Source organism: Mya arenaria, chromosome 2 (assembly GCF_026914265.1).
Source record: "Mya arenaria isolate MELC-2E11 chromosome 2, ASM2691426v1".
NCBI lineage: Eukaryota > Metazoa > Mollusca > Bivalvia > Myida > Myidae > Mya > Mya arenaria.
Genome location: NC_069123.1, coordinates 17,666,715 through 17,691,749, shown reverse-complemented (window position 1 = coordinate 17,691,749; position 25,035 = coordinate 17,666,715). Strand labels below are relative to the sequence as shown.

The following is a 25,035-nucleotide window of genomic DNA, read 5'->3' as shown; positions in this document are numbered from 1 at the left end:
TATGATCACGGAAATGATTTATTTGTCAGTGATATGATCTGTGCTTGCTTCTACACAGGACAATAAAGTGCTCAAATCCATCTCACTTGTTGTAATTGTCTGCACGAAATTAGAAACGGCTTTTGTAAATACTTTTTCAAAAATATTACCTATTTAAAACATTGTTGACACCTTTTTAGCTCGACTATTTGAAGAATAATTGAGGGCTTTACTACTTGCGTTGGCGTCTGGTTAAAGTTTTAGGGCAAGTTGAGATTATCACTTATAACTCTAATACCCTTCATTCAATTCACTTTGTACTTCACACAGTTGTTCAGGTCCATCACATAATGAGGTAAGATAACTCCATAATTTTCATCCTTTATACAAATTATGACCCCTGATTGACTATGGAACTTAGGTTAAAGTTTTGGGGCAGGTTGGGATATTTATTAATAACTTCTATATCCTTCATTCAATTGACTTAATACTACACACAATTGTTCGAGACCACAACATAATGAGGTTACATAACTCAATATTATCCTTGATAAAAGTTATGGCCCCTGATTGACTATTGACTAAGGTTAAAGTTTTAGGGCAAGTTAAAGTTTTAGGGCAAGTTGGGATTTTAATAAAAAAAACTTCTATACCCTACACTTAATCGACTTGATACTTTGCAGAATTATTGACGACCATCTTACAACAAGGTTACATAACTCCATTTTAACCCTAAGTACAAATTATGGCCCTTGAGTGACTTTTTTTTTTGACAGGCGCATTTTTATTTTCTTAATCAGGTTTTCACAAAGGGAAAACTATTTATTAGAATGACTTGCAGGATTGTTCAAGCAGGCCGGTGGGAAAGCAGCATCAAAGTTACCTAACGTATCAAATAATTTTAGCTAGGTTTGACATATGGTGACCAGACTTGGTACATAGGAAGAGTTTATGGAGACCTCTCATGATATTGCGTTTCAGGCCCCTGGCATCAAGGTCAAGGTCAAAGTTACTATTTATAGAAAAATGGTTAGTTTTGAATAACTTAAGTAAGGGTCGACATATTGCGACCAAACTTAAGATAATTATATGAAGATTTTTCCAGAGACCTCTCGTGAGATTATGTTTCGGGCCCCAAGAGTTATGGTCAAAGTCAATGTTGCTAAAAATGGTTAGTACTGAATAACTTATGCAATGGTTGACATAGTGTGACCAAACTTGGTGAATAGGACAAGTTTATTGAGACCTTTCATTGGATTGCCTTTTGGCCCCATAGGGTCAAGGTCACTGTTATTATAAATAGATTAAAGGTTGGTAGGAAATAACTTTAGATATGGCTGACATACTGTGACCAATCTTGATATGTAGGAAGAGTTTATAAAGGACTTCCATGGGATTGTGTTTGGGGCCTCAAGGATCAAGGTCTCTGTTACAAAAAATGGAAGAAAGCAGTTGAAACTGAATCTCTTGTTCCAATCATTAAAAACCCAGTTTTGTCACATCTGGGTTTTTGTTAATTTTTTAACTAATTTTTAGCTCGACTATTCGAAGAATAAGGAGAGCTATACTACTCACCCAAGCGTCTGCGTCGGCGTCACCCCTTGGTTAAGGTTTTGCGTGCAAGCACACATAGGTTAATATCTCAGCAACTACTTGAGGTATTGCATTGAGACTTAATACAATGGTACTCAACCATCAAACCTACTTAATTAACCAAGTTAGATTACTCTAGTTTGCATTTAATGCCAATAATAGGCCTTTATTATTTGACTTAGAAATTCTGGTTAAGGTTTTGCGTGCAAGCACACATAGGTTAATATCTCAGCAACTGCTTAAGGTATTGCATTGAGACTTGATACAATGGTACTCAACCATCCAACGTACTTAATTTACCAAGTTAGATAACTCTAGTTTGCATTTAATGCAAATAATTGCTCTTTAGTATTCAACCACCCAACCTAATTGAATAACCAAGTTAAATAACTGTGTTTTGCAAATAATGGCCCTTTATTATTACACTTAAAAAATCTGGTTAAAATTTTGCATGTAACCACATTTTAATATGTTTATATCTCCGCACATCATGCATTGCATTGAAATCTAATCTAACAGTGATCCATGCATGTTTCGCCAAAACTTTTCAATCCTTACACTGAAAAGCGGCAGAATTGTCGAGCGCGCTGTCTCTGTGACAGCTCTTGTTTATATTGCTTTTGACTGGCATACATTTCATGATTGTTTTCACTTCTAAGACAAAGCGGCGTAGACGAGCGTGCTGTCTTACGACAGCTCTAGTTCAATGTGCTGTTTTTATTTTTTTATGAACGCACTTTCATGTGATTTTGTGTTGAACATTTTTTTCTTCATTTTATTATTTTTCATTGTTCTTATGTTAAATTATGTATATCAAGTGTGCTATTTTGATTATTTATCTCTCTTTAATGTGTCTGATTCTATACATTTGATGTATTTATTTTCATTTTTTGTAACATACCAGTATGTGTAAAATGACTGTTCGAAATTTATATGCTTGATTGTTGAAATGAAATAAATTATAGTGTATTTGATACGGCTGTTTGTTATAATTGTCACTATAAAAATAAAATTGTCACGCAGAAGTATCAAAGAAAATTAAACTTGTGACACCACTTACCAGGAATACACAAAAACCCCGAAATAACCTAAAAAAGGAGGGTACGAAATGATCAGGTTACGAAATGACTATAAATCTTTAAAACTGTATGCCTTTATTTCCATGTCGCCAGTTCATTGTTATATAGTCCATATAAACAGCCGCTTCAGAGTTTTTGACAATTTTTTATTTGCCGACTCTAGGATACAAAATGAATATCCAAATGTAAAAAAAAGTTCCCTCTGACGCGCATTATTGTGGCTAATTGTTATGTTATGTATTTTTGTTATTAATGTCGGCTCATTGACTTTAAATAAAGAGTTAAGGCCTGTAATTTGCAAATAAAGATGCTTAGATGATTTTAGTAATTTTAAATGCCGTCAAAAAAGCCTGGACGGCATTTTAGAATGACTAGGCTGATTTCAGTTCACAAAACTTGGTGTCATGTAACCTTTTGCAATTCTCACAGCTTAACAATATTTTTGTTTGTAAACAAAAATGATTAGTGAAACGTGAATTTCAAAAAATGTAATCTTGAAACTTGATACTGAATTTTCGAAAAATGAGCATAAAAAGAGGTTACGAAGACGGAAGTGCAAATAGAAGGCTAAAAGAAATTCGATCTGATTCATTTTTGAAAATGGCAGGATTTCGAGTTGGTGACAAGCGCAGTTTTGACAAAGAGTTTCCACATTTTAGAGAACCAGTTGAAATAGGACATTTTTCGCTTGACATTTCAAGAACATTTCACTGCGATAAAAGTCAGCTCAAATATTTCATAAAACCAAAGGATTTTAAAAATGTGCGATTCGATCTTACTAAGGGTTATAGTGAGATGATAAAGAAAGATGAAACAAAAACAGAACGGATAAATGATATACTAAGATGGATCCTGAGAAATAAAGAGACGTTTAATCTGGCTGCCGAAGGCAAGAGTGCAGATTCAGAAACCATAAGGTATTCAACAATATCACAAAATATGTTGCCATTATGACGTCATTATGCTGGATGGAGAGCAGTAACCGGCAGTTTTTGCATATTTTTGAAGATTTTCTCGGTAGATCGGAATGTAACGGAAATAATACTTACATTTTATTAAACTAGGGGTCAAGGTCTACTCACTTTACAATATTAAAATTTGTGTCGTCACGAAGCGCGTGCCTAATTGGGGCCACAACAGGGGTAATCAATTAGTGCCAATTTACGGATTATGAGAAGCAGTACACGGCAGTTTTATTTCAGTGCCGCTCCTTGACTACAAAACCGGTATTTTTCGGCTTATTAAGTATAATTTCCCCATGGGGCGCCTCTATTGAACAGGGAAGTAATATTGGTAACCAAGCGCTGGAGTAGTCTCGCTTTAACAACGCGTCTAAAACCACAACATGGATACATAAAAATTTGAATATATCTCAATAATGTTTGAAAGCGATTGACGGGCAATATAAAAATAACATTTCAACAGGCTTTTTTAAAAATACATTTTGCTGTGAATCATCGACGAATAATCGTTCATAACCTACACTTGACTGTCGGTAAATGCTAGCGCTATAATTAGATATGCAAATTTATTCAACTGACATGCGCAGTAACATTCACATGAGCATCCCCCACGAAAAAGTTGGCGAACTTTTTGACATTTCCAATACTTTTTGTAAATAAAATGTTTAAACGTACGCTTTACATTGGATTCGATGCAAATGGTGTTGCTTGGATACGGTTCTTTTTACCATTCTCACCTTTTTTAAGAAGATTAAAAAAAAAAAAACACGATTAAAAAGCGATTGCCGGCTACTGCTTTCCGCCGGCTACTGCTCTCCAACCAGTATATAAGCAACGTTTTAAAAATTGAATGCTTTAAATCATCAAATAAGTATTATTTTAATTATGATATATTAAAAAATGAAATATCACATTCCTGGGCATACAAATCAATATCAAATTTTGATTAAAGTTGTTTACTGAAATTTGGAACCAATAACAACTCGTATTCCCAGCTGAAATTCATGAAAACTTTTAGCTTGTTTTCATCAATTTAAAAAAAAAGTTTGTTCAAGTCCTTATGGGATAACCAACCATCAAATATCCTTCATTTATATATTTTTTATATAAATTTGGTGTCCCAATATGGTAAAATATGAGGTCACCACGTAACCAGTCCTGGACCAATGAAGTTGCGTCATTTATGTTGGAGGCGTGATATAATCATATATGACCACTGACATACTAAGTATCGTAACAGTTTATCAATCATTGATATAAATAGTGTAATAACCTTTGACATGACATCTTAAATTAAAAGTGTAATTTGAAATGTGCATTATGTAGTAGCTGGGACCAATAACAAACCCTAGCGTAAGGTATGTTATGCTATACATCATCAAATTAGTATTTGTGAGATAAATACAACATCACATATGTTGTCACTCAGTACGAAAATGTTAAAACTTCTTTACTAAAATTATTAAATTTAGAAAACTTGAGAATAAAATGAGTATAAAATGAGTATACATATAATAATAATGAATAGGATGCGCATAATAACAAAAGTATGTTAATAATCATATTTCAAATTTTAGAAATTTGAACACAGACTTCATCTGTTGGCGAGGGCTGTTGACAAAACTACTTTGTACTCCGTATGAAAATCGTGACGACTGGAAAATAGCTGTAACACTACATAATGGCACATACTACCTGTGTGAGTTTGACACCGAGGCAAAGAAGAAAGAAAAGGCAGAAAGGACAGAGAGGCAAGAAGAAATGTGCTGTTGGGGATGGAAGTTTGAGCAATATCTTACTGCTGGTGAGGCCTGAAGGTTTTTTTAATTATGTGCAAATTTTGCTGAAACAATACTTACCGTTATATAATTTATGTTAATATTGTCTGTTACTAAACAAAACAGAAGCATTAGTTGAGCTTACAGTACAAATCATTGCAGTGCATGGGAAAATGTAGAAATTATGCTTGTTTGATTATCTGGCTTATACTGTAATTATGAAGTGTCCATTAGGTTAATTGGTTGTCAAACTGTTGATACTAGTGCAGTTTAACTTATCCATAGGGGAAAGCAAAAAATGCTAAACGATATTACCACGGTACAAATTAAAATCACATATCAATGTTGATCTTTCATCCATCCATATCTGTATACTGGTTTGAAATTGATCCATCAAAAATCGATAAGTATAATTTATGTTTACAAACAGAAAATGGATGCATAGAAAATGGATGCATATTGAAACAAAGTGTTCAAATCTTTCCTTATCTTCTATTCAATATTTATTTGGGTAATTTATTTACATGTATTACTAAAAATGTTTCAGACTCCCCGGAAGGCAAGCCTAGCCCAGAAGCAGTGTTCAACAACTGTGAAGCATTCGGCACGGTGGTTCGGTCAAGACTAGCCTCTCACTCTTTAGGTAATTTGTTTAATGAGATTATTCGTTGGTAGTGGCATTAGAATTAACATTACACATATTATTAAGAGTAGAGCATACAGAGGATATCCATTCTGTATTGATTCCTTTCGTTGAAGATATGTATCGATATAAAAGCCCAGAGTATTGCAATATAAGTTAGTCGAATATCATAGAGAAATGGCTCTATACCATCCCATTACTAAGTACAAACCTTGAATAGTTTAGCAATCATTTGTAAAACGATGTTTATTTGTTTTTGAATTACCAATATATATACTGTATGAAGCATCGGGAGTTATCAGTAGCGTAATCTGAAAAGACATGCAGACCATTTAGTGACATACACATACAATGTAGGAACAAAAGTAATAAAGTAACTTAGTGCTTTCTAGTATGATCTCATTTCATTGCAGCATTTTTTCGGCAAGATCAATTCTGAGGTTTATGTCCTCAATTTATTGCAGCATTTTCAGGCAAGATCAATGCTGAGGTTTATTACCTCATTTTATTGCAGCATTTTCAGGCAAGATCAATGCTGTGGTTTTTTTCTCATTTTATTGCAGCATTTTAAGGCAAGATCAATGCTGTCAGAGGTTTATGTCCTCATTTTATTGCAGCATTTTCAGGCAAAATCAATGCTGACGATTATTTTATCATTTTATTGCGGCATTTTCAGGCAAGATCAATGCTTAGGTTTGTTTTATCATTTTATTGCAGCATTTTCAGGAAAGATCAATGCAAAGGTTTATGTCCACATTTTCTCGCAGCATTTTCAGGAAAGATCAATGCAAAGGTTTATGTCCACATTTTCTCACAGCATTTTCAGGCAAGATCAATGCTGAGGTTTATGTCCACATTTTATTGCAGCATTTTCAGGCAAGCTCAATGCTGACGTTTATTTTATCATTTTATTGCAGCATTTTCAGGCAAGATCAATGCTGAGGTTGGTCCTCATTTTATTGCAGCATTTTCAGGCAAGCTCAATGCTTGGGGTTATTTCCTTATTTCATTGCAGCATTTCCTGGCAAGGTTGATACTGTGGTTTATGTTGACATTGCATTGCAGTTTTTTCTGGCGAGGTTGATGCTATCGATGTGGACCCAAGGACCGGAAAAAGTCACTACGTAGAGTTCAAAACATCCAGAGAGTTTAGCCATCCTGGACAACATGTCAGCTTTAAAAGGTAAGAAGACTTATGCGATGGTAATGTGTACGTAGTATTTGCGTCCGTGCGTCTGTAAACGATTGCTTGTGAACACGATACAGTCTTCAGTTTTTATTGTATCTCGATAACTTGTACAGTATTGAGATATCCATCAGAGCTAGGTTCCTTTAGAAAACCAGCCAGATCCGCCCATGCATGCCTAGATTATGGGCCTTGAAAGTTTTAAAGAAATGCTATTTTTAGCTATCCTATTTTTAGCCAAGTCTGCATGACCGAATTTGTCTATTTGTAGCCAAGTTTACATGTAAAGTCAAGTCTAGGATGAAAGGGAGACAACTTGCTTTTTTGGTTCTGCAGTTGATTTTGTGAATTACTTTGCCTTGTTCTTGTTGAAAGGCCAAAGGCAATTTTTTTAGGTCTATTGGCCAAAGTTTCTGTAGTTCACGCATTCATCTAAACAAAATTGGTTGTGAATGTTTGTTCAACTTATTACCTGGGGTCATTACTGGCCACGCCCAAGGGTTCACAGGTTTGGTATTTTTCAATTGGGAAATGTTTAAAAATCTTGTTGTGCGTTCCTGCATCCATCTATTCTAAGAACAATTGCTTGTGAATGTTTGTTCAAATGATGCCCCTTAGGTCATTACTGGCCATCCCCCGGGGTTCACAGGTTTGGTACACTTAAATTGAGAATGTTTGAACTTTTGACCAACTTTTTTTATTTTTAAAGCTACAGAAATAAAATTTTGACCAGGAGTACAGTTTTAAAAGCATTTTTTTTTTGTCAATGACCTAAACTTGGCACATATTAAAATAGTTCATGCAACTAATCTGCTTACAACACTTTCTGTCCTCAGATGTTGAACGTGCAACGTTTTCAGGTAACCCAAACACAAAACTTGAGCTATATGTTTGTTGCCTTTTACCCATACATACATGCTCTGGATTGAAAATTACCACAAGAGCCATGCCAGTAGAGCATAGGCCCTTATGGGCCTCTTGTTTAATTTACAGAATCTTTTAAGTTCCTGAGATGAATATTTTTCACATTCATATAAAAGTAGACAAATCGTAATGAAGTAAAAGAACAGAGATACATGAAGAGATGTGCTGCTGAATAAGATAATAATATATAAAGAGATTAACCCTTCCTATCATAGATAAAGCTTTGTACTCTTAGATGATACAACGAGGGTATTAACTAGGGTAGGCCGATGTGGCCACTTCTCTATTAAGGAAAGTTTTAATAGCACACACAGAAGCATAAACATTGCAAAGTTGACTTTTTAAAAAGCTTGATGACATCAGAGACCACACTTGGTGATCAGATTAAGATGAAATGTGCGTTTCAAGACAAAGTGCACACATTTATCACCACTGCAATTAACAAAAAAAATAAAAAAAGGAAATTAATTGTCCGTTAAATGTTCCTGTAGTGAATGTTATTTATAGACAAGCTGCATCGATAAGTTTATATTTTTTTAACAAACTCTGCTCCGTAATACAACATTGTTTCTTTAAGGTATAAGCTAATCAAGATGTGGGCACAGAGTTTCCTTGTTGGTATACCTGAAATTGTGTGCGGTTTCCGTGACGATGAGGGTACGGTTCACAGGCTGGAGACATTTCAGACAAACAAAATACCATATGTGGCAAAGGTTTGATTGCTTTCATGTACACTGTGTGTTGTATGATAGAAACACTTTTTACATTACAGTAGATCTCCATAGTGAACAAGTCAACTACTTAGGAGTTTTATCATTATGTAAGATGGCATCTTAATTTGGAGGAGAATACAAAATCCATTCAATTTTATTTGCAGGATATTCGCTATCCCTGGAAAGCCAATGTGTGTTTCAACTTTCTGGACCAGTTTCTGTTATACATCAAGGCAACAGTCAAAGAAGACAACCACAGGTAAATTTTCAAAACATTTCATCCTTGGTGTAAAACAAATAGTCAAAACTGCATTCCGAAATCTCTATGATTTCTCTCATATTCAGTAGGCTCGTACTCCCTGTAATGCAGTACAGCCGAAAAACTGCATACACTGCTACATCTGCTCCCTATCAAATTATGTACTAGTGGAACTAAGTATAGTTATTGCATGCACAAACATACCAGCTCTTAAATAACTACAAGAATACAGTAGTACCATCGTTGATGATTTACATCCGAAAATGCCCAGATGATATCATATGGTAGTTAATATCTGTGTCCTGGTAACATGTGTTAAATTATTGAGGTGGACAACATTAATGTTATACTCTGATCCTTTCAAGTGCATTAAACTAATTTTCATGCATTTATATTACCCCTGTAAATTTCTTTTCTAATTTGACACTTTCATAAACGTGTTCCAATTTATTGCAGGTTAGTTCACCTGTTTGAGTGGAACCCTGGTATGGATGTTCAATGTACCAAGTTAGCACTAGACTCGGACTACACATTCCTACCCGACTGGTACATAAACTCTTGAAGACTGGCGTGTCAAATAGGACAGTGACTCGATATTTTCTTTACACCCCTCCTATGGCCATATTACTGAAGCATCTTGTGTAGAAACTGTACCTCTTCATTAAATTTAACAAGTAAACAGTGTTAATTAAAATATGGAAACTTTTCTAAAATGAAAACCCCATTTTGAAGACTTAGTTTTTTCAATTCATTTAGCTACCATAATCCAAATTTTACAAATTAGGCCCTATTTTCTCGAAACTTTTTAAGCTTTACAGATATCAGAAGCATATTTCAATTAGCCAAAGTACATACTTATATTAAATTTTGATAAACAAAAAAATGGTTATTGTGATTATCATAACGATTATTGTATCTAAAATATAAGAACACTACACTACAGTAGTATATATAACGCAAATTTTGGAAAAAGATAGTGAGCTTAGCTTAATCCTGCCATATAGGACTTTTGAGAATATGGGGCCAGGTTAAATTTTCTTAAGATGTTTTTGTATTATGGACCCTGGTTCTTTAAGAGGGAGTCATATCATGCATTAAACTGGACAATAAAAATAAATTGCAATTGTGATGTTTTTGTTGTTTATTTCATTGTTTTATAAAGGCATATATCACTGTGACATAGTGCAGCATTCACACATGTATTGGACTATATACATTAATGACATGAAATAGTATGTGCACATGAAGTTCTCATACAGGATTTACACATGATTCTATACACAAATGTGTTTTTCGATTCCATGATTTACTAAACATTGTCCCAGAATGATGTATTTCAATGGAAAGATATCTGGCTTCAAGAAAACATTTATCCATGTGCACATTGTAAAAAGAAAAGGTCATTGGTTTGTCTAGTTGAATGTTTTAATTTTCCTACAACTTCAAATTACATACAAAAATATGAGCACACAATTTCGAAGAAGGAAAATGTCCCTTTTCCACCGCAGGACTAATTTTTACGGAGGACAACAAATTTATTGAATAAAACCTGGTATAGAACCTAGGCAGATATGACAAACACTAAGAATATGTGCTGATATATGTACAGGACTGTATCTCATAGTCATTATGGAAAAGTTACAAATGCATGTCCACTATACATCATTTAATTTGAAACATGTATGGTCTTTTTGATGACTAATTTGGAAAACTTATTTAGATTTCAGACAAAAACAATCAACAAAATTGAAATACAAAATAATGCAACATAAGTAGATGCTTACATGATACCTGGAAATACACATTCATTAAATTAATTTGAACAAGAAAATGTGCATTACTTTTGTTTCACAAATCTCCAACAATCCATAGCAATAGTCTGGTTAGCAAAACACAGCAAAGGGTATTTTATAAAGTAGGAAATGCCCAATTTATTGTTTTATACAAATATTTACCTGTATTCCTATTAAGACGATGAATAAATTTTAAAACAAATCATTACAGATTGAAATGCTTCGAACCTACATGTGTTAATTTTGCATTTTGTTCTCTACACAAATAAAGCATGTTTTAGTGATCTTATGATACTTAACTTCTTGTACAAACGTTTAAAAATCTTACAAGGACGTTTAAATGATCTTTCAATACCTAACTTCATGTATGGACATTGAAAAGATTGGCGCAATGAGTTTATATATGAACTTAATTACATTTGTAAAAAAACATGAACCATCAATAGAGATAAACACAATGATTGAGTTCCGTAAAAACTGAAGAGTTACGACTGAAGTTGCCAAAATCAATTGCATAATCTTGAAATCAATAAGCGCCCTGTAGCTCACTTTCTATAAATAGACACGTACATAGCACACCAACGTTTGAACAGAGTAATGCAAGGAAAGTTACAACATATAAATAACCTGACAGCAGACTTGGAAATGTGAACATTTAGCATACACAAATCGCTACAGAAGCACTTGTATTTAAGTAAGTACTGTAACAACAAACATAACACAACATAAAATACACAATAAAAGTTTGTGGAAACCTAGCTAAGAATGACTTAAGATGTGCTTCTAACAAGCTTAAATTATCCTCCTCTTGTCAAGTAACATAAGTACTGAATTAAGTCAATTTCTTTTATGGGTGCTTTTATTATACAGATAGGACATACCTGGTACTTTCAGTTTGAAAAAAGAAGAAGAATTGTACCAGAAACCTTGAATGAAGAGAGAGAGTGATAAGATTTATTAATTTACATATGGCTTCTCTCACCAAACAAAATGTACACCAACAAAGTTGTATCAAATCAATGTGAAATCTTTTGGAACTCACAGACAGCCCCTTTATAAGCAGTGAATGCTGGAATGGCAAAATGTGGACAGTTTAACCACGGAATAAGTCCAATTTTCCCATATCTCAATAACAATAGTACCAGAGCAGGGTTGAAACAGTTACTTATTTCTTACGTTATGGCCTAAAACTCATGTAATTAGAGATATTTTTTAGCCAAATGGAATCACTAATAAAGCCAAAGAGAACAGATTTGTGTAGAAGTAAGTGTAGGGTGATGTTTTGCTTTCAATGATCATAACATCATGTGATCTGATCAAAATAATCGTTCTAGCAGTACTGTACAAGTTATAAAAATCCTAAATTAAATAATTTATAAAATGCATGTATTGCAGTGTATAACAATTACGCACTGTTTTTATCACAGTAAAAAAACATGTGAAACTATACAAATACACCAGTATTGTGAAACTAATATTTTGTACAAAAATGTGTGTATACTGTATGTAAAAAAAGTTTAGGGGTCCCTGCAAGTCTGTTTTTAACCCCTGATATAAATGCAGGTACTTGTAGTTACTCCATTCTTGCAGACAACCCTTTATCCTGGTTTACAAAGGAAGATGGACAAATACCCCCACCTATTTTACATAGACAGACAAAATTCTTGCTTCTCTTTGACATTCTGAAATATTCAACTTTTTTCGTCATTTTCGAACAATATGGTCATATAAATTTTATACAAGTTGTACATTCTTTGATGTTTATGAATAGAAATGATAGAAATAATGTCAAAATGTTATTGAATTTATTACAGTTAAAATGCATGAGTGAGTTTTGTCCATCTTTGCACAATTTGTTGGGAGGAATATATTTTACACCTGCAGCCCATTGCTTTTGGTTTGGTCAAAATCACCCAAAATGCTTACTGATTGGTCAATATTTATCCAATAAAAACTACTAACCAATGAAATCATTTCAATGAGTCAACTAGCCAAAAGATAACCTGTGGACAACCTATCAAAATTCTATACAATCCACTGCTGTTGAACAATGGAAAACCAACCACAATGCAGTTTGAAATACTAAACTGTATAAATACATAAAGAACTGATATCCAGTATCATGGTACAGTGCTCTTTCATTTGTTGTTCTAAACAGTCAACTTAACAGGCATTCAAAATATAGCTTAACAGCTCTCTAAAAATAAAACACAGCAATGTTGAACAAAAAGCACAACCTTAAATGTCTACGATAAAAACAACAACAGCATGTTCATGTACGTGCTATGCTGTGACAGGGGAAAAGCTTTTACAAAATGTACATGTATGCTTTTACATAATCTCATCATTTGTAACAAATGTTTATAGTTCTGAAAATGTCATTTACACAATAACATGTATATATGATAATGGATGAAGATATTGAATTAAAATATTTTAATATTTCGAACAATTAAAACTAGGTTCTTTGTTATACATTTGCGCACTACAAAGATTTCTATGTTAAAACCTGATTCAAAACGATAAGATACTGAACAAATCTTTCATTTTGAGCAAAACCAATTAAGACTCACATTTTTTTCCCATTGAGAACATGAGAAGTTAACATACCAGAAGTTGATTTTAGATTTTGGAAATGTACACATAAAACTCTTGTGTCCTAAAGCATTGTAAGCAATCAAATACACAGCATTCATAACATCACATCTAGTTGCCATGGAATTTCCATTATATTAAATCACAACAATATTCTGATCATTAAAATCACAGCCACATTCCTTACCAGCTTAAGGGTATTCAGGGGGTTAACTGTTACTTGTCAAAAATTGAAGGAATGAAAATTCATATTTACTTGCAATGAAATTTCGTATTTACTTGCAATACAAAATTGGAGAATACTGGACAACAATACAGTTTACACATAAATTAATGTGACAATTTAATTTTCTTAATTTATTTTACATTATCAATATACTATATGGCATGGTAGGAAAGTTTAAATACGAGTAGGCTCCAGTCGCTAGGCAACTTTTTTTATGGTGTATGGTGACTTTTATAACTCACAGTGTAACAACAAATTGAATGTTATAGCAATACAATATCTTTCACATGCAACAGTCAAGGTGATTAAGTGAAATGGTTCCAAGGACTTCAAAATAAAGTAGCATATAGAACCTTTTCACTTTGTCCTTAAAACTGTATCCTCAAATTTTAACCAGCAGACGGTATATTGCACTAATGACCATATACCACCATGGCCTTGACAACAGTTGCTAAGAAACAGTTGCTAAGGGAGAACGGTTGCTAGGCAACAGTTATTGTTATGAAGACTGGGACTGTTCAAGCTGTGATGTGTCCTTGACCTGGTCTAGGACGCTGTTGATGTATGTTGCCGTGTCAACCTCAAGCTCCTGGTAGCGCTTGATAAAAACATGCTCCTAAAAAGAGGTTATATGACAGATTACTTTAAATTTCACAAGGGTTTTATTTTTGCTAATAGTTGCACAGAAATGTTTTTCAAAACTCTGTGAAATGACATAGGGGAATCTACCGTTTAAGGAACAGGTTATCATTATACTGGAAAACAACAGGAAAAATAGGAGCTTAACAATTTAATTCGGTTTTGTATACAGCCCCAAACCTTTGTATTTAAGGAATGAATTGCGGGGTTGATGTCATTATCGGGGTATGAACGCAATTGGGTTGGTCAATGTGTGTGGAGTCCGAAGGACTCCACGCGTACTTTGACCAACCCAATTGCGTTCATATCCCCGATAATGACATCAACCCCGCAATTCATTCCTTATATTTACACCAATAGTTCATTATTTCATTCAAGAATTGTTAAAAAAATACTTCATTTCATTTAAGAAAACCTTTCAATAATCCTTTCTTACCCATTCTGTAAATAGAAAGACCCGACTATAACCGGAAACATATTTTTCAAATGACGTCACAATAACGCGGGAAAAGATCAACCACTTGAAATCACTTAAAAACGTAAAATTTCAACATTTCTGGTACCAATATATTTAAAATATAATAAACTAACCCTTTTAAACATGTTGATCTTTATTTTACGGGACCTGCAGACACAATACAACCAATGACAAGATCAATAGCTTTCATGTATATTGTTATGCAATGAATTGCGATCCGAACATATCCGAAGATGTTGCGTTCATTGATTGATGAACGCAATTGCCGAAATGGCGTTCATTTAAGGAATGGAAGTTGAGGTGTAAATATATGTATATGATATTTAGCACCATTTAAAAGTCTTATAAGACAGTCCGGAGGATTTTTGGTTAAAGTCGGGATACATTACCAATCACAGTTCAATCCATGTTTTGCAGAAAGAATCAATTTCACTCTTATATCTTATTCAGAAAAGATTTCTTAGAGCATGTGTTACATACCAGCAATTTGTTATACTTTGGTCTTTGTCGTTCATCTTTAGTTAAACTGAAACAAAAAGGAACACGACTAACACAACTTTCAGGAGATATATATTCACATTCTGATTGCAAAACGACTGGGGGCTCACAATAATTCGCAGCATTTTTTATCATATTGTATTCATAATCAAACAGCTGTAAAGTATAATAGCAATTATCATTAGGTGCCTTTTAATTTCTGAAGTATATTATAACATAAAGCTACGAGTTAATACAAAGTTTTCAGTGGAATAAGGTTTTTCCCCGAACAAGTGTAATAAAAGTGTTGTACCATGTGTTGAGGAAGTTTGTGAAGTCTTCTGAGTGCCCCTCGGACGGGCTGAGCTGGGGGGCGGGGCCCTGCACCACCTGGGTCAGCTGGTCAAACACGCTGTTCCACTTCGGGTAGGGGAAGTGACCCGTTGCCAGCTCAATCTTGAGGAGATAACAGTGAACAGATATTAGGCAAAGCAAACTTCACAATTAATGTCAATATCATCATATTTTTGCTCCTAAGTTAAAGCCGATATTTGCATAAACATACCACCATTTTTTCTTTCACAACAGAGAAACTAGGACTGAGTAAACAATATTGATAACAGACCAAAAGACCTAAAATCCTCAAAAAGTTATCTTAGGAGTTGGACCCCTGCTAAATATGTTTCTAAAGCTGCTTGTATATATTTAAGATTCTTTTTACTAAACTTTACTTACTAATTGCAGATGTTCATCACAAAAAAACAAACTAAACAAATATTAAGCAATCTGATATTAAAAGCTTTAAATCAATCAGGATAAACAATGTACTGAATCAATACTCCTCCAGCTTACCAGTGTGATGCCGAGACTCCAGATATCAGATCTAACATCATACCCTCTACTGGAGTGGTGTGGGTCTATCCTCTCAGGCTGTAACATACAAAACCAACATCCCTAATGACAGCCTTACAGATTCTTTCCAATGTGAATTACTTATTTGGTTAAAGAACTGAGCATCAGACAGTAAAGTCTAGTTTTGATAACTGTTAAAGGAGAATAAATTTTATTCTCCTTTAACAATTATCAAAACTAGACTTTACCTTGAACAAGCCTTGAGTCTAACTTTTGTGCGTAAGCATTTTTCAACAAGCAATGCCATATAAATTCAAGATTTTAAGCAATTTGCCAGTGCAGATTTTTGCAGGCTCTGGCTGATTTTTGACACTGCCTTTACACACATATTATTTCTTTGACAATCCTTCAGCTGGTGACATTATAAACTCATCTCTACAACTTATTAAATAGCAAAGGAATAAACCATTAGATGCACACAAGAAGTACTAAACTTGTTTCCGGTTAGAATCATATAGCCAACCTGCCTGGAACTGTTAGTCATTAAATGCATCTTTACGACACTGTTTATATTGTAGACTGTTAAATACTGATGTATAAAGATAGAGCACACCTTGACAATTTATGTGTATTTTTGACCCCTATTCAACAACAGTCTGCACAGTCATTTCCCTCAAGTTAAGAGTCATTCTGACTCCAAACACTTTTTAAGCTCTGGTAGTCCTTCTGAACATGTTTTAAAGATTGTGGAGGAAATAAATTTCATATGCATACATTTGTTTTCATAGTTGTTTCACTTTTAACCCCAAGAGTCTGCCGGACTCGCAAACTTTTAAATGAAGAAATCCTAGTAAAATGCTGGAAGTCTCAGATTTCTTGTTTTTTTGCAGACTGAAACTGCTTACAAAAACTCAAACTTACCGCCATGTATGGCCTGCAGCCAGCATCCCGGCTTTTGGCAATGGAATCAACGAGTTGGCCGCTGATACCGAAATCACAGAGTTTGATATTTCCCTTACGATCCAACAGTATATTCGAGGGCTTTACATCTGAAAGAGAAACATGCTTTAAAAATAATTCTGCGAATATAACCAAGCAAACCCTGTTGTATTAAGAATATGAAAAAATTGAATGAGAATAGTTTGACATTTATTGAAAGTTTGATTTCTTGTAGCATCTAATCTCTTTGGTGTATGATCACTGAGCCTGTCCTAATCTTTCTTAAATTGAAGGCGACTGGGCCTGTCCCTGAAAATTCTATTGTTTTATCTGGTTTATTTAAAATACCAGTGTATCTTCCTCTTTACAGGGAATGGTGCTAGGGCCCTTTGATATATGAAAATAAGCGTCATTTTGGCAAAAAAGGGGAAAATATTAAAATGTTCAACTTATTTTCAAATCTTAACAAACCTATGTTTCATATAATGTTCAACTTATTTTCAAATCTTAACAAACCTATCGACATCATCATAAATGGCACTTGATTGATATATTTGCTTAATGTTAAGGGGTCAATGCTCATAAAAAGGGCTTTTTACCCGGGAGGGCCCCCCCCCCCACCAGCTACAAAATAAGTTTTTCAATCAATCACCTCTTGATTACATGTTCAATAAAGTTACTTAAAGCGATTTGATAAAAAAGCATGTAAACTTACCTCTATGTATAATTTTTAACTTTTCTTTTAAATAATTTAAAGCTTTGACAGTCTGAAAAGAAAACATTATTATTATAATTTATATGATAATTTTGTCACACAAATCAATAAAAGTATGAATAGAGAAAATAAAAGTTCTAAGAACAAAGCCTACACCTTTGTGCTCATATACTTGATAAGCTTCTAACAACCTTCTTAAAATCGAAATAAGACTTTTGGATGGACAAGCCAAAATTCTAATACTATTGCTTGGCTTAATTTTTTTAAACAAGCCCTGCTATATAAGATTCAGTTTTTTAGTAAGCCTGGAAGAAATTTCACCAGTGCAGGGCCTGCAGGCTTGTGTTAATTTCAACCACTGAAAAAGAAAAAAAAATCAAGCAAGCCTTTCATTTAACTATATAGCTTATAAATGTTTTCATTAATTGAAAATGTACATGTAAAACTCCACTTACAGCTACAGTTATTTTGCCTAGGATCTCCTCGGGAATCGGAGATTGTAAATGTCCATAGGTAAATTTGTAAAATTTATCTAAAGAAATGTCCATCAGCTCCATACATATCCAGCAGTCTCCCTGAAAATAACAAGCAATATGCTTTAGTGCGAAAATAAAATAATTTCTTGCTTGAAGTTAAATGACAAACATAATGGCTTAAGAGTATATTTAGACTTATATGCAAGAAAACATACTTTCAAAAGAACCAAACAGCAGAAAAATTGAAAATGAGCTTTTTTTGTAATTCATAAATATGTTTTTAAACAGAATCAATTCTTGTAAAATGTAACTGCTTTAATTGTAATTTTAAGTTACTGTTTATATGAAATGGTTTAAACATTGTACAAACCTCTTTAAAAAGAGCGCCATAGAACTGTACAATATATGGGCAATCGTTGCTTCTCATGACAGCATCAAGCTCCATCAACATGGATCGTTGCTCCTTCTCATCCACCACAGACCGGATACGCTGAAATAACAGACATGGTTGTAAACGGAGAACAGATTTAGCCTGGGCTTGGGGCTCCTTGTGAGTAAAGGATCAAACATCCTTAATCTGTAGGATCATCACAGGTGAGAGCTAGTCATTTATTCATTTCCTCAACTATATTTTATCTTTGACTGGACTAAAACAGGATTTACACACAAAATATAGCATAATAACAATACGTCCCTAGGTTTATTTCTACAAGACTTTTAGAACGGTAAACTGTATGAAAAAGCCATTCTGTTCTACAAGAGAACTATTGTTAAAAACAGTTTTATATATAAACAAAGAAAGTACTCCTAACAACTAGACAGGTAGAAATGTGAATATTAGGAATTTCAATGCAAAAGGACATTTTTAGGATTTTTATAGCTTTTTATGAATTTTGGCAAAGCTTAAAAATACCATTTTTTTTATGGTCGCCAGAAAGCCTGTCAATTGTAACAAAATAAATCTGAGGTATAAAAATAAACCTTATAATAGTAAATACTGTTAAATACGTTTTTAAATAGTAATATTTTGTACAACAGCCCATATTACCTTGACTGACATGATTTTGTTACTTCTCTCATGTAACATTTTGTTGACAGTTCCATAGTTTCCACGGCCAATTTCTCCGAGATCATTTAGGTCGTCAGCAGTAAAGTTGTAAGTCTGTAAAATTAAGATAGTGCTTAGAATAAACAATGAATCAAATAATGTCATTGTAAGAGGAAACATTATTTTAGCTGAAATGGTTAATTTAACAAGAGAATAGCAGGTAGATGATAACAAATATGTTGATGTCATTTTTCAATCGATAAAGGGGCATAACTAAACTGAATTTAACAATACTCAAGCCAGAGTTATGAGTCTTGACACACATGTGCATTTTGTCTCTGGAAACAAGTGTCTTTATCATGCCTCCAATGTGAATGACACAAGGCCACTGGTTCAGCATTGATCATAAGGTTACCCAATATTTTCCACATTGGGTCACTAATTATACATGTATTGTATCAAAATGGCATCTCTTTTCCCATTCCAATGAATAAATAAAATATTTCTTTTATTACTGATCAATGTAGGACAGGTTATCGACATGAGCTTTTCTCTCACCAAATATAGTTTCCTATGTCATGTATAACCCAAATTATGTCATCTACAAACCCCTTAACTTATAATATTTTGCATTCATTGCTGCAGCCGAAAACATGACATCAAAGCTTTACCAAAAAGTTGACTTCGTCTCATTGAAAACCAGACAAGCTAAACATTATGTAGTTTATGTCAACATTTCCCTTTAAAAACAAAACATCCTTGTCTGCAAGCATCAAAAACTAGCAACAGATCAACTTACTGTATTGTTTACTTGCAGTTTGCCAGCAGATTCGAGGCCACCATGTGACCGCAGTCTCTCTCTGAAAACAAACAAAACATGTTAACAAATACTATAACAATGAGGAAGTGGTTACAAAAAAAGAGGAATTAAAACCACTTAAATACCAAAGATTTCCAAATTTTTATCAACCTTCCTTAAATTTAAATCATCCATCAACAAACCTTTTTGGTTATAACTTGAAATGAATTATTAATATTTTCATAAAGATATTTCATTAGACATAAATGCTCAGTATAAAAAAGCAGATAAAACCTGCAACAATTGCCAACATTATTTCAGAAATTGTTCCCTTATTATAAACTGCATTTAATAAACGCCATGCATTATGGAATTTCATGCACATTCTTTAGCGCTGATGTCACTTCCACCGATGAAGGTTATCTTTAGATGTTTGTTTAATTATGTGTCTTGTGGGTTATTACGAGATTCCCACTGGTGGTTGCCACTGCAGGGCCCAAACGAGATATAACTTTGACTATTGCGACTTATGTCCTTAAATACCCATATTATATATAAAGGAAACAACAATCTATAAACAAAACAATAGAAGAAAATAAATGTAAAATATAATATTTTTCCGATTTGTAAATTTTGCCGAGAGTTTTGTGAAGAAAAAAAACTTGATCAGGAATTTGAAACTGTGCCCAATTTCAGTTCCATTTAAGGTAGAGACAGGACACTGTACATGAACAGTTAAAGATCCTTATTTAGTAATAAGAAATGAATTTGAGTTACATCTGCGACAATTTAACAGTCTTGATAGAAATGTCCATTCCAGATGGCCCCAGGCTTGCAAATCTCTTCTTGGCCTAAATTTCATTTTAGTTCTACAAGCCCCAAGGTTTGTTCATATTTTTACTTTACAAAACTGTATCAAAAGTACAGCCTTCAGATTTTCCAGTTCAGCATATGAATTTGATTTTTCCATACATATATATATATTCATGTATTCATGTTTCAGAAATCATTTGGCGCAGACTACAGTGATGAACTTACATTGTTGTTCTGTACCCAAGATCTTTGAGACTCGGGGAGGCCCCGCCATTGTTTGTATGATGGGCAGCCTTGAACTCCAGTTGTAACCGACTTCGCACATCTGAAAACATAAAACCAAGGTTACACTGGTTTTAATCATTTTGACCAATATGATTCATTCAAATAGTAGAGATGTTGCAAAACATTTGTACAAGTTGCTACTAGTACAAGTAAATGTTACAGTTGGACTTTAGGCCATTGTTTCGCTAATGTGGTGTTCATGTGAAAATGTGAAAAATGAACTATACATTATGATGTAGCACTCAAAAAGTAGTCCACACAAACATGTACAAGTAGGGTTTTGCAACATCTCAATAATCTATTACCTCAGGATTGATGCTGCAGGATACATTTTGTCCTTTCAAGCATGATGGGTAACATGACAATGCAGTAAATAATGATATAAAAATGGTCGGATGATAACGTATGATATAACAAACTTTGGATGTAACAAACACATCAGAATATCCAGAGGAGTTGGTTATAATAAGAGTTTGATGTATATGTTACTATAATGTTATAGCTTCTACAAGAAAACTATAATTAACACATAGTAAATTACCAGTACGATAAAGAAACAGTTATAGAAATAAATGATGTAACAAACACATTTGAATGTATCAAGGAGTTTGTTTAAAGCAGTGATTACTGTATAAAATGTATATTATAATGTAATTCTACCAGTAAACACAAAATATTTGAAAGCTATGGTCAGGGCTTCCATTAATTGGAGTTTGGAAGTTTATTTATCCATAAAAATGGGCTATAACTTCCAAAGTCCCTGGAAGTAAGAATACTTCAATTTTATAAAAGAGAAAACTTCTAAAAGTGAAGTACAAATATTAAAATCTGCTGTCAATGTTACTTTTATGGTCCCATTGTACATCAGCCTTGAAATAAAATGAGTTAATTTAATATAAATTTGTGGAGTTGCAAATCATTTAATTTTTATGATAATAGTTGAAAAACAGTGGAACAAATTGTTATTTTTGGAGAGACTTTAACATTTCAGAGAAAAACTGATAGTAAAGTAGTTCATACGTCCAGTTTCAAAATCTTAATGGAAGCCCTGTAAGGTACTATGACTTCACCGTTCACTAATGCTACATTTATTAGTATCTACAGCTACAACGGTAATAAGGGGATATAACGTGAATATTGTAATGATGTAAATGTCAGCATCAACAATACAATTCAAAGGCTCAAGTTAGTTTTTTAAAATATTTGTTTTATACATATATTATATAAATATAATTATTTAAAGGTTCATAGAGGGTTAACTAAGTTACAATACTTTAGAAGTTAAGCACTAGATATAGATGTTTTAACTAATCACTTTCAGACTTATCAAGTTATCATCTATATAGTATTTGTGATTGAATTTATTTATTTTTATCCATATAACTTTTAAATAAGACAGAAATCAAAAATCTATTCAATGTGTGATGCACAAAAATGTCCTGTTACACACTGCTTAAAAATAAAACACCATTCATAAGAATACTGACTACCACCAATCATAATAATAAGTATACATTAATTAGTTAATTAGTATTTTGTATATTTGTTATAACTGATGCTACAGAGATTATATACTATTGCTATGTTTCCTTATTTGATCAGTATCAAATGTATTATGCAGTTGTTAGATTGTGCTTTTGTCACCTCTAACCCATCAAACTGTTAATACCTGGACGACGTCGACGATGCTGCACCGGATGCAAGCTGGGACTTTGAAATTCTTTTCGTTTTTCTGCTCCTTGTTTTTGAACATTTTCTTCAGTGCCTAGGTTTTGTTAGTATGGGTAAAAGATGAAGTTTAAAAGCAGAAAATTTGCAGCTAATGCACATAAACCAATTTTAGGATTGAAAGTAGAATGTAAATGAACCCTACTACATACCAGTTTATATGTAGATTATATTTGACATGGGTGAAGGATTCAACTGTTAAAATATTTACATGGAACAAATCTGGAATATTTTCCAGGGGTAACAGCTGATGAACTGCTTACAGCCCCTTTGAAATTGTTACTGAAGTCATTATATCCAGTACAAGGTACTTCCTTAATTCTACTGTTTTTATGCAAGTGTCCGAGCAAAAAACAATTTTTACAACTGTCCAGAAGTTGGTTATCAAAGCAGGGTTTGCCTTAGAAGGTCATGTGACCCTCAGTCATGGTGGTCCCTGATAAACAAATGATAATGGGGTCATATTGGTCTTAACTCAATTAATGTTATTTTGGGTGTCCCTCAGATGCATAGCAAGTTCAAAAAATGGGAATCCTGAAAATTGCGTCATAGTCTCGGCTTTGAGCATTATAAGATATCTGATAACAAAACAAGTTTTTGGTAGTGTTATCTTATAATGCAGAAAACAGAGTCACCAAAATCTTGGCAATAAGCAATATCTGTGTAGTTATGATGTTGTATGCACTTTGTAACTCTTTAATGTTTGGTCGGGATGGATGGTTCAGGCATATAGTGGACTTACAACAGACTCAGTGAGAGTCTCCATGCAAATGAACATGGCAAAACAAAGTTAACATTCAGAAATCTCTTAAGGTATCAAATATTCATTCGACTTCAAGCAGACACCCTCAAAAGCAGGAATTTAAAGAACGACAATTCCATGCCCAAATTGTAGGATTTAAACAATTAAATATACATTTTCTCTAGATACACTTCATGGTGGGACTGACCAACCATGCTACGCTCTTGTGGAGTAAATAATGTAACAGGTGCTCTTTATGCACCAGTCAATTGTAACCACAGACCCCCAGGTCCGGGGAATAGTTGAGACTCTGACTTTTGGTCCAGCCAACCCTGGCTAAAATCCCCGCCCTGCGGAGACAAACAGATGGTAAAATCCTCGCCAAATGCCCCCGCACCCAAGATAAGGACCATTCCCTGCTATATTTAAAGCGAAGACAAAACCACCGCATTCACCCAGCGCTGTGGGGCCACCTAAAAGGTTATAACACGGCCCATTTCCCCCGGTATACCCCCCGACCCGGGAGGGCCACTAAACATACAGGCCGAATGATAATAAGATTGATAGGGAGATGTATGGAACAAAACATGTTATAAATGTTCTGTGGTAGACGAATTGTTAAGTCTTTTCGTTGTTTACAGTAATATCAGATGCTGATGTCATCGACAAATCTTGATTGACGATTCCAAAAGCGTCTCTCGACCCTGATGAACATTTTTGACAGTTGTAACAAAAACATTTCACAGAAATGGACATGTATTCATGATTGGATATTCAAAACATGTAGAAAATGAACAGTTGTTGTAAATGACATGACTCATGAAGTCCAAAAATAGAGCGATAGTTAGATTTCCGTACTGGTTGGGGTACCCACCTTGTCCGGAGCTCGGCGGCTTTTTAGAATCCGCCATCTTGAAATATCAACGATCTGTAAAACACTTTGATCTATACATTTGTACAGTTATTTATGATATAACCTTGGTCTTTCGTCAGATAAGATCACCAACTAAGTTTTAGCTGAATGTCAAAGTTGTTCGTTCAGCGAGTATGCAGTGATGAACGTTTCTTTCAATGACTCATCAATGAAGCCTATTCGGGAAAATCCCTGTGACGTCATTAGGAATCGGGTAGTCACGAGACCTCAACGAGTTTCACCGACAGCGCTCGGGCGTGATCGTAAAAGGCCAGGGAAATAATACCTTGTTGGGCTTGTTAGAACCTCTACCAGGTACAGCACTGTGGGATTTTAGTTTGCTGCTGTTTTGTGAAATCCGAACATATATTATTCCTTAAATGTTTATACGTATACACCTT

At 33.9% G+C, this 25,035-nt stretch overlaps 2 protein-coding genes across 3 annotated transcripts; one reads left to right on the top strand and one right to left on the bottom strand.

The window, feature by feature from the left end:
- The first annotated feature begins 3,092 nt into the window (after window positions 1-3,092).
- Window positions 3,093-10,239, top strand: LOC128204409 (decapping and exoribonuclease protein-like). The gene is made up of 7 exons (XM_052905829.1): window positions 3,093-3,568; window positions 5,191-5,417; window positions 5,939-6,034; window positions 7,100-7,217; window positions 8,722-8,857; window positions 9,022-9,116; window positions 9,573-10,239. Exons 1-7 carry the CDS (start codon window positions 3,174-3,176, stop codon window positions 9,676-9,678), a joined length of 1,173 nt encoding a protein of 390 aa, XP_052761789.1. The 5' UTR covers window positions 3,093-3,173; the 3' UTR covers window positions 9,679-10,239.
- LOC128204391 (dual specificity mitogen-activated protein kinase kinase 4-like) lies at window positions 10,240-24,820 on the bottom strand. 2 transcript variants are annotated; one of them, XM_052905811.1, is made up of 13 exons: window positions 24,596-24,820; window positions 22,921-23,016; window positions 21,192-21,291; window positions 20,154-20,214; window positions 19,355-19,468; window positions 18,677-18,796; window positions 18,286-18,405; window positions 17,831-17,882; window positions 17,098-17,225; window positions 16,177-16,254; window positions 15,638-15,780; window positions 15,328-15,373; window positions 10,240-14,346 (listed from the first exon to the last, which is right to left on the bottom strand). In XM_052905811.1, exons 1-13 carry the CDS (start codon window positions 24,630-24,632, stop codon window positions 14,230-14,232), a joined length of 1,212 nt encoding a protein of 403 aa, XP_052761771.1. In that variant the 5' UTR covers window positions 24,633-24,820; the 3' UTR covers window positions 10,240-14,229. The 2 variants fall into 2 exon arrangements, with proteins under 2 accessions (XP_052761771.1, XP_052761779.1); XM_052905819.1 differs by lacking the exon at window positions 22,921-23,016.
- Between the last annotated feature and the right edge of the window lie 215 nt (window positions 24,821-25,035).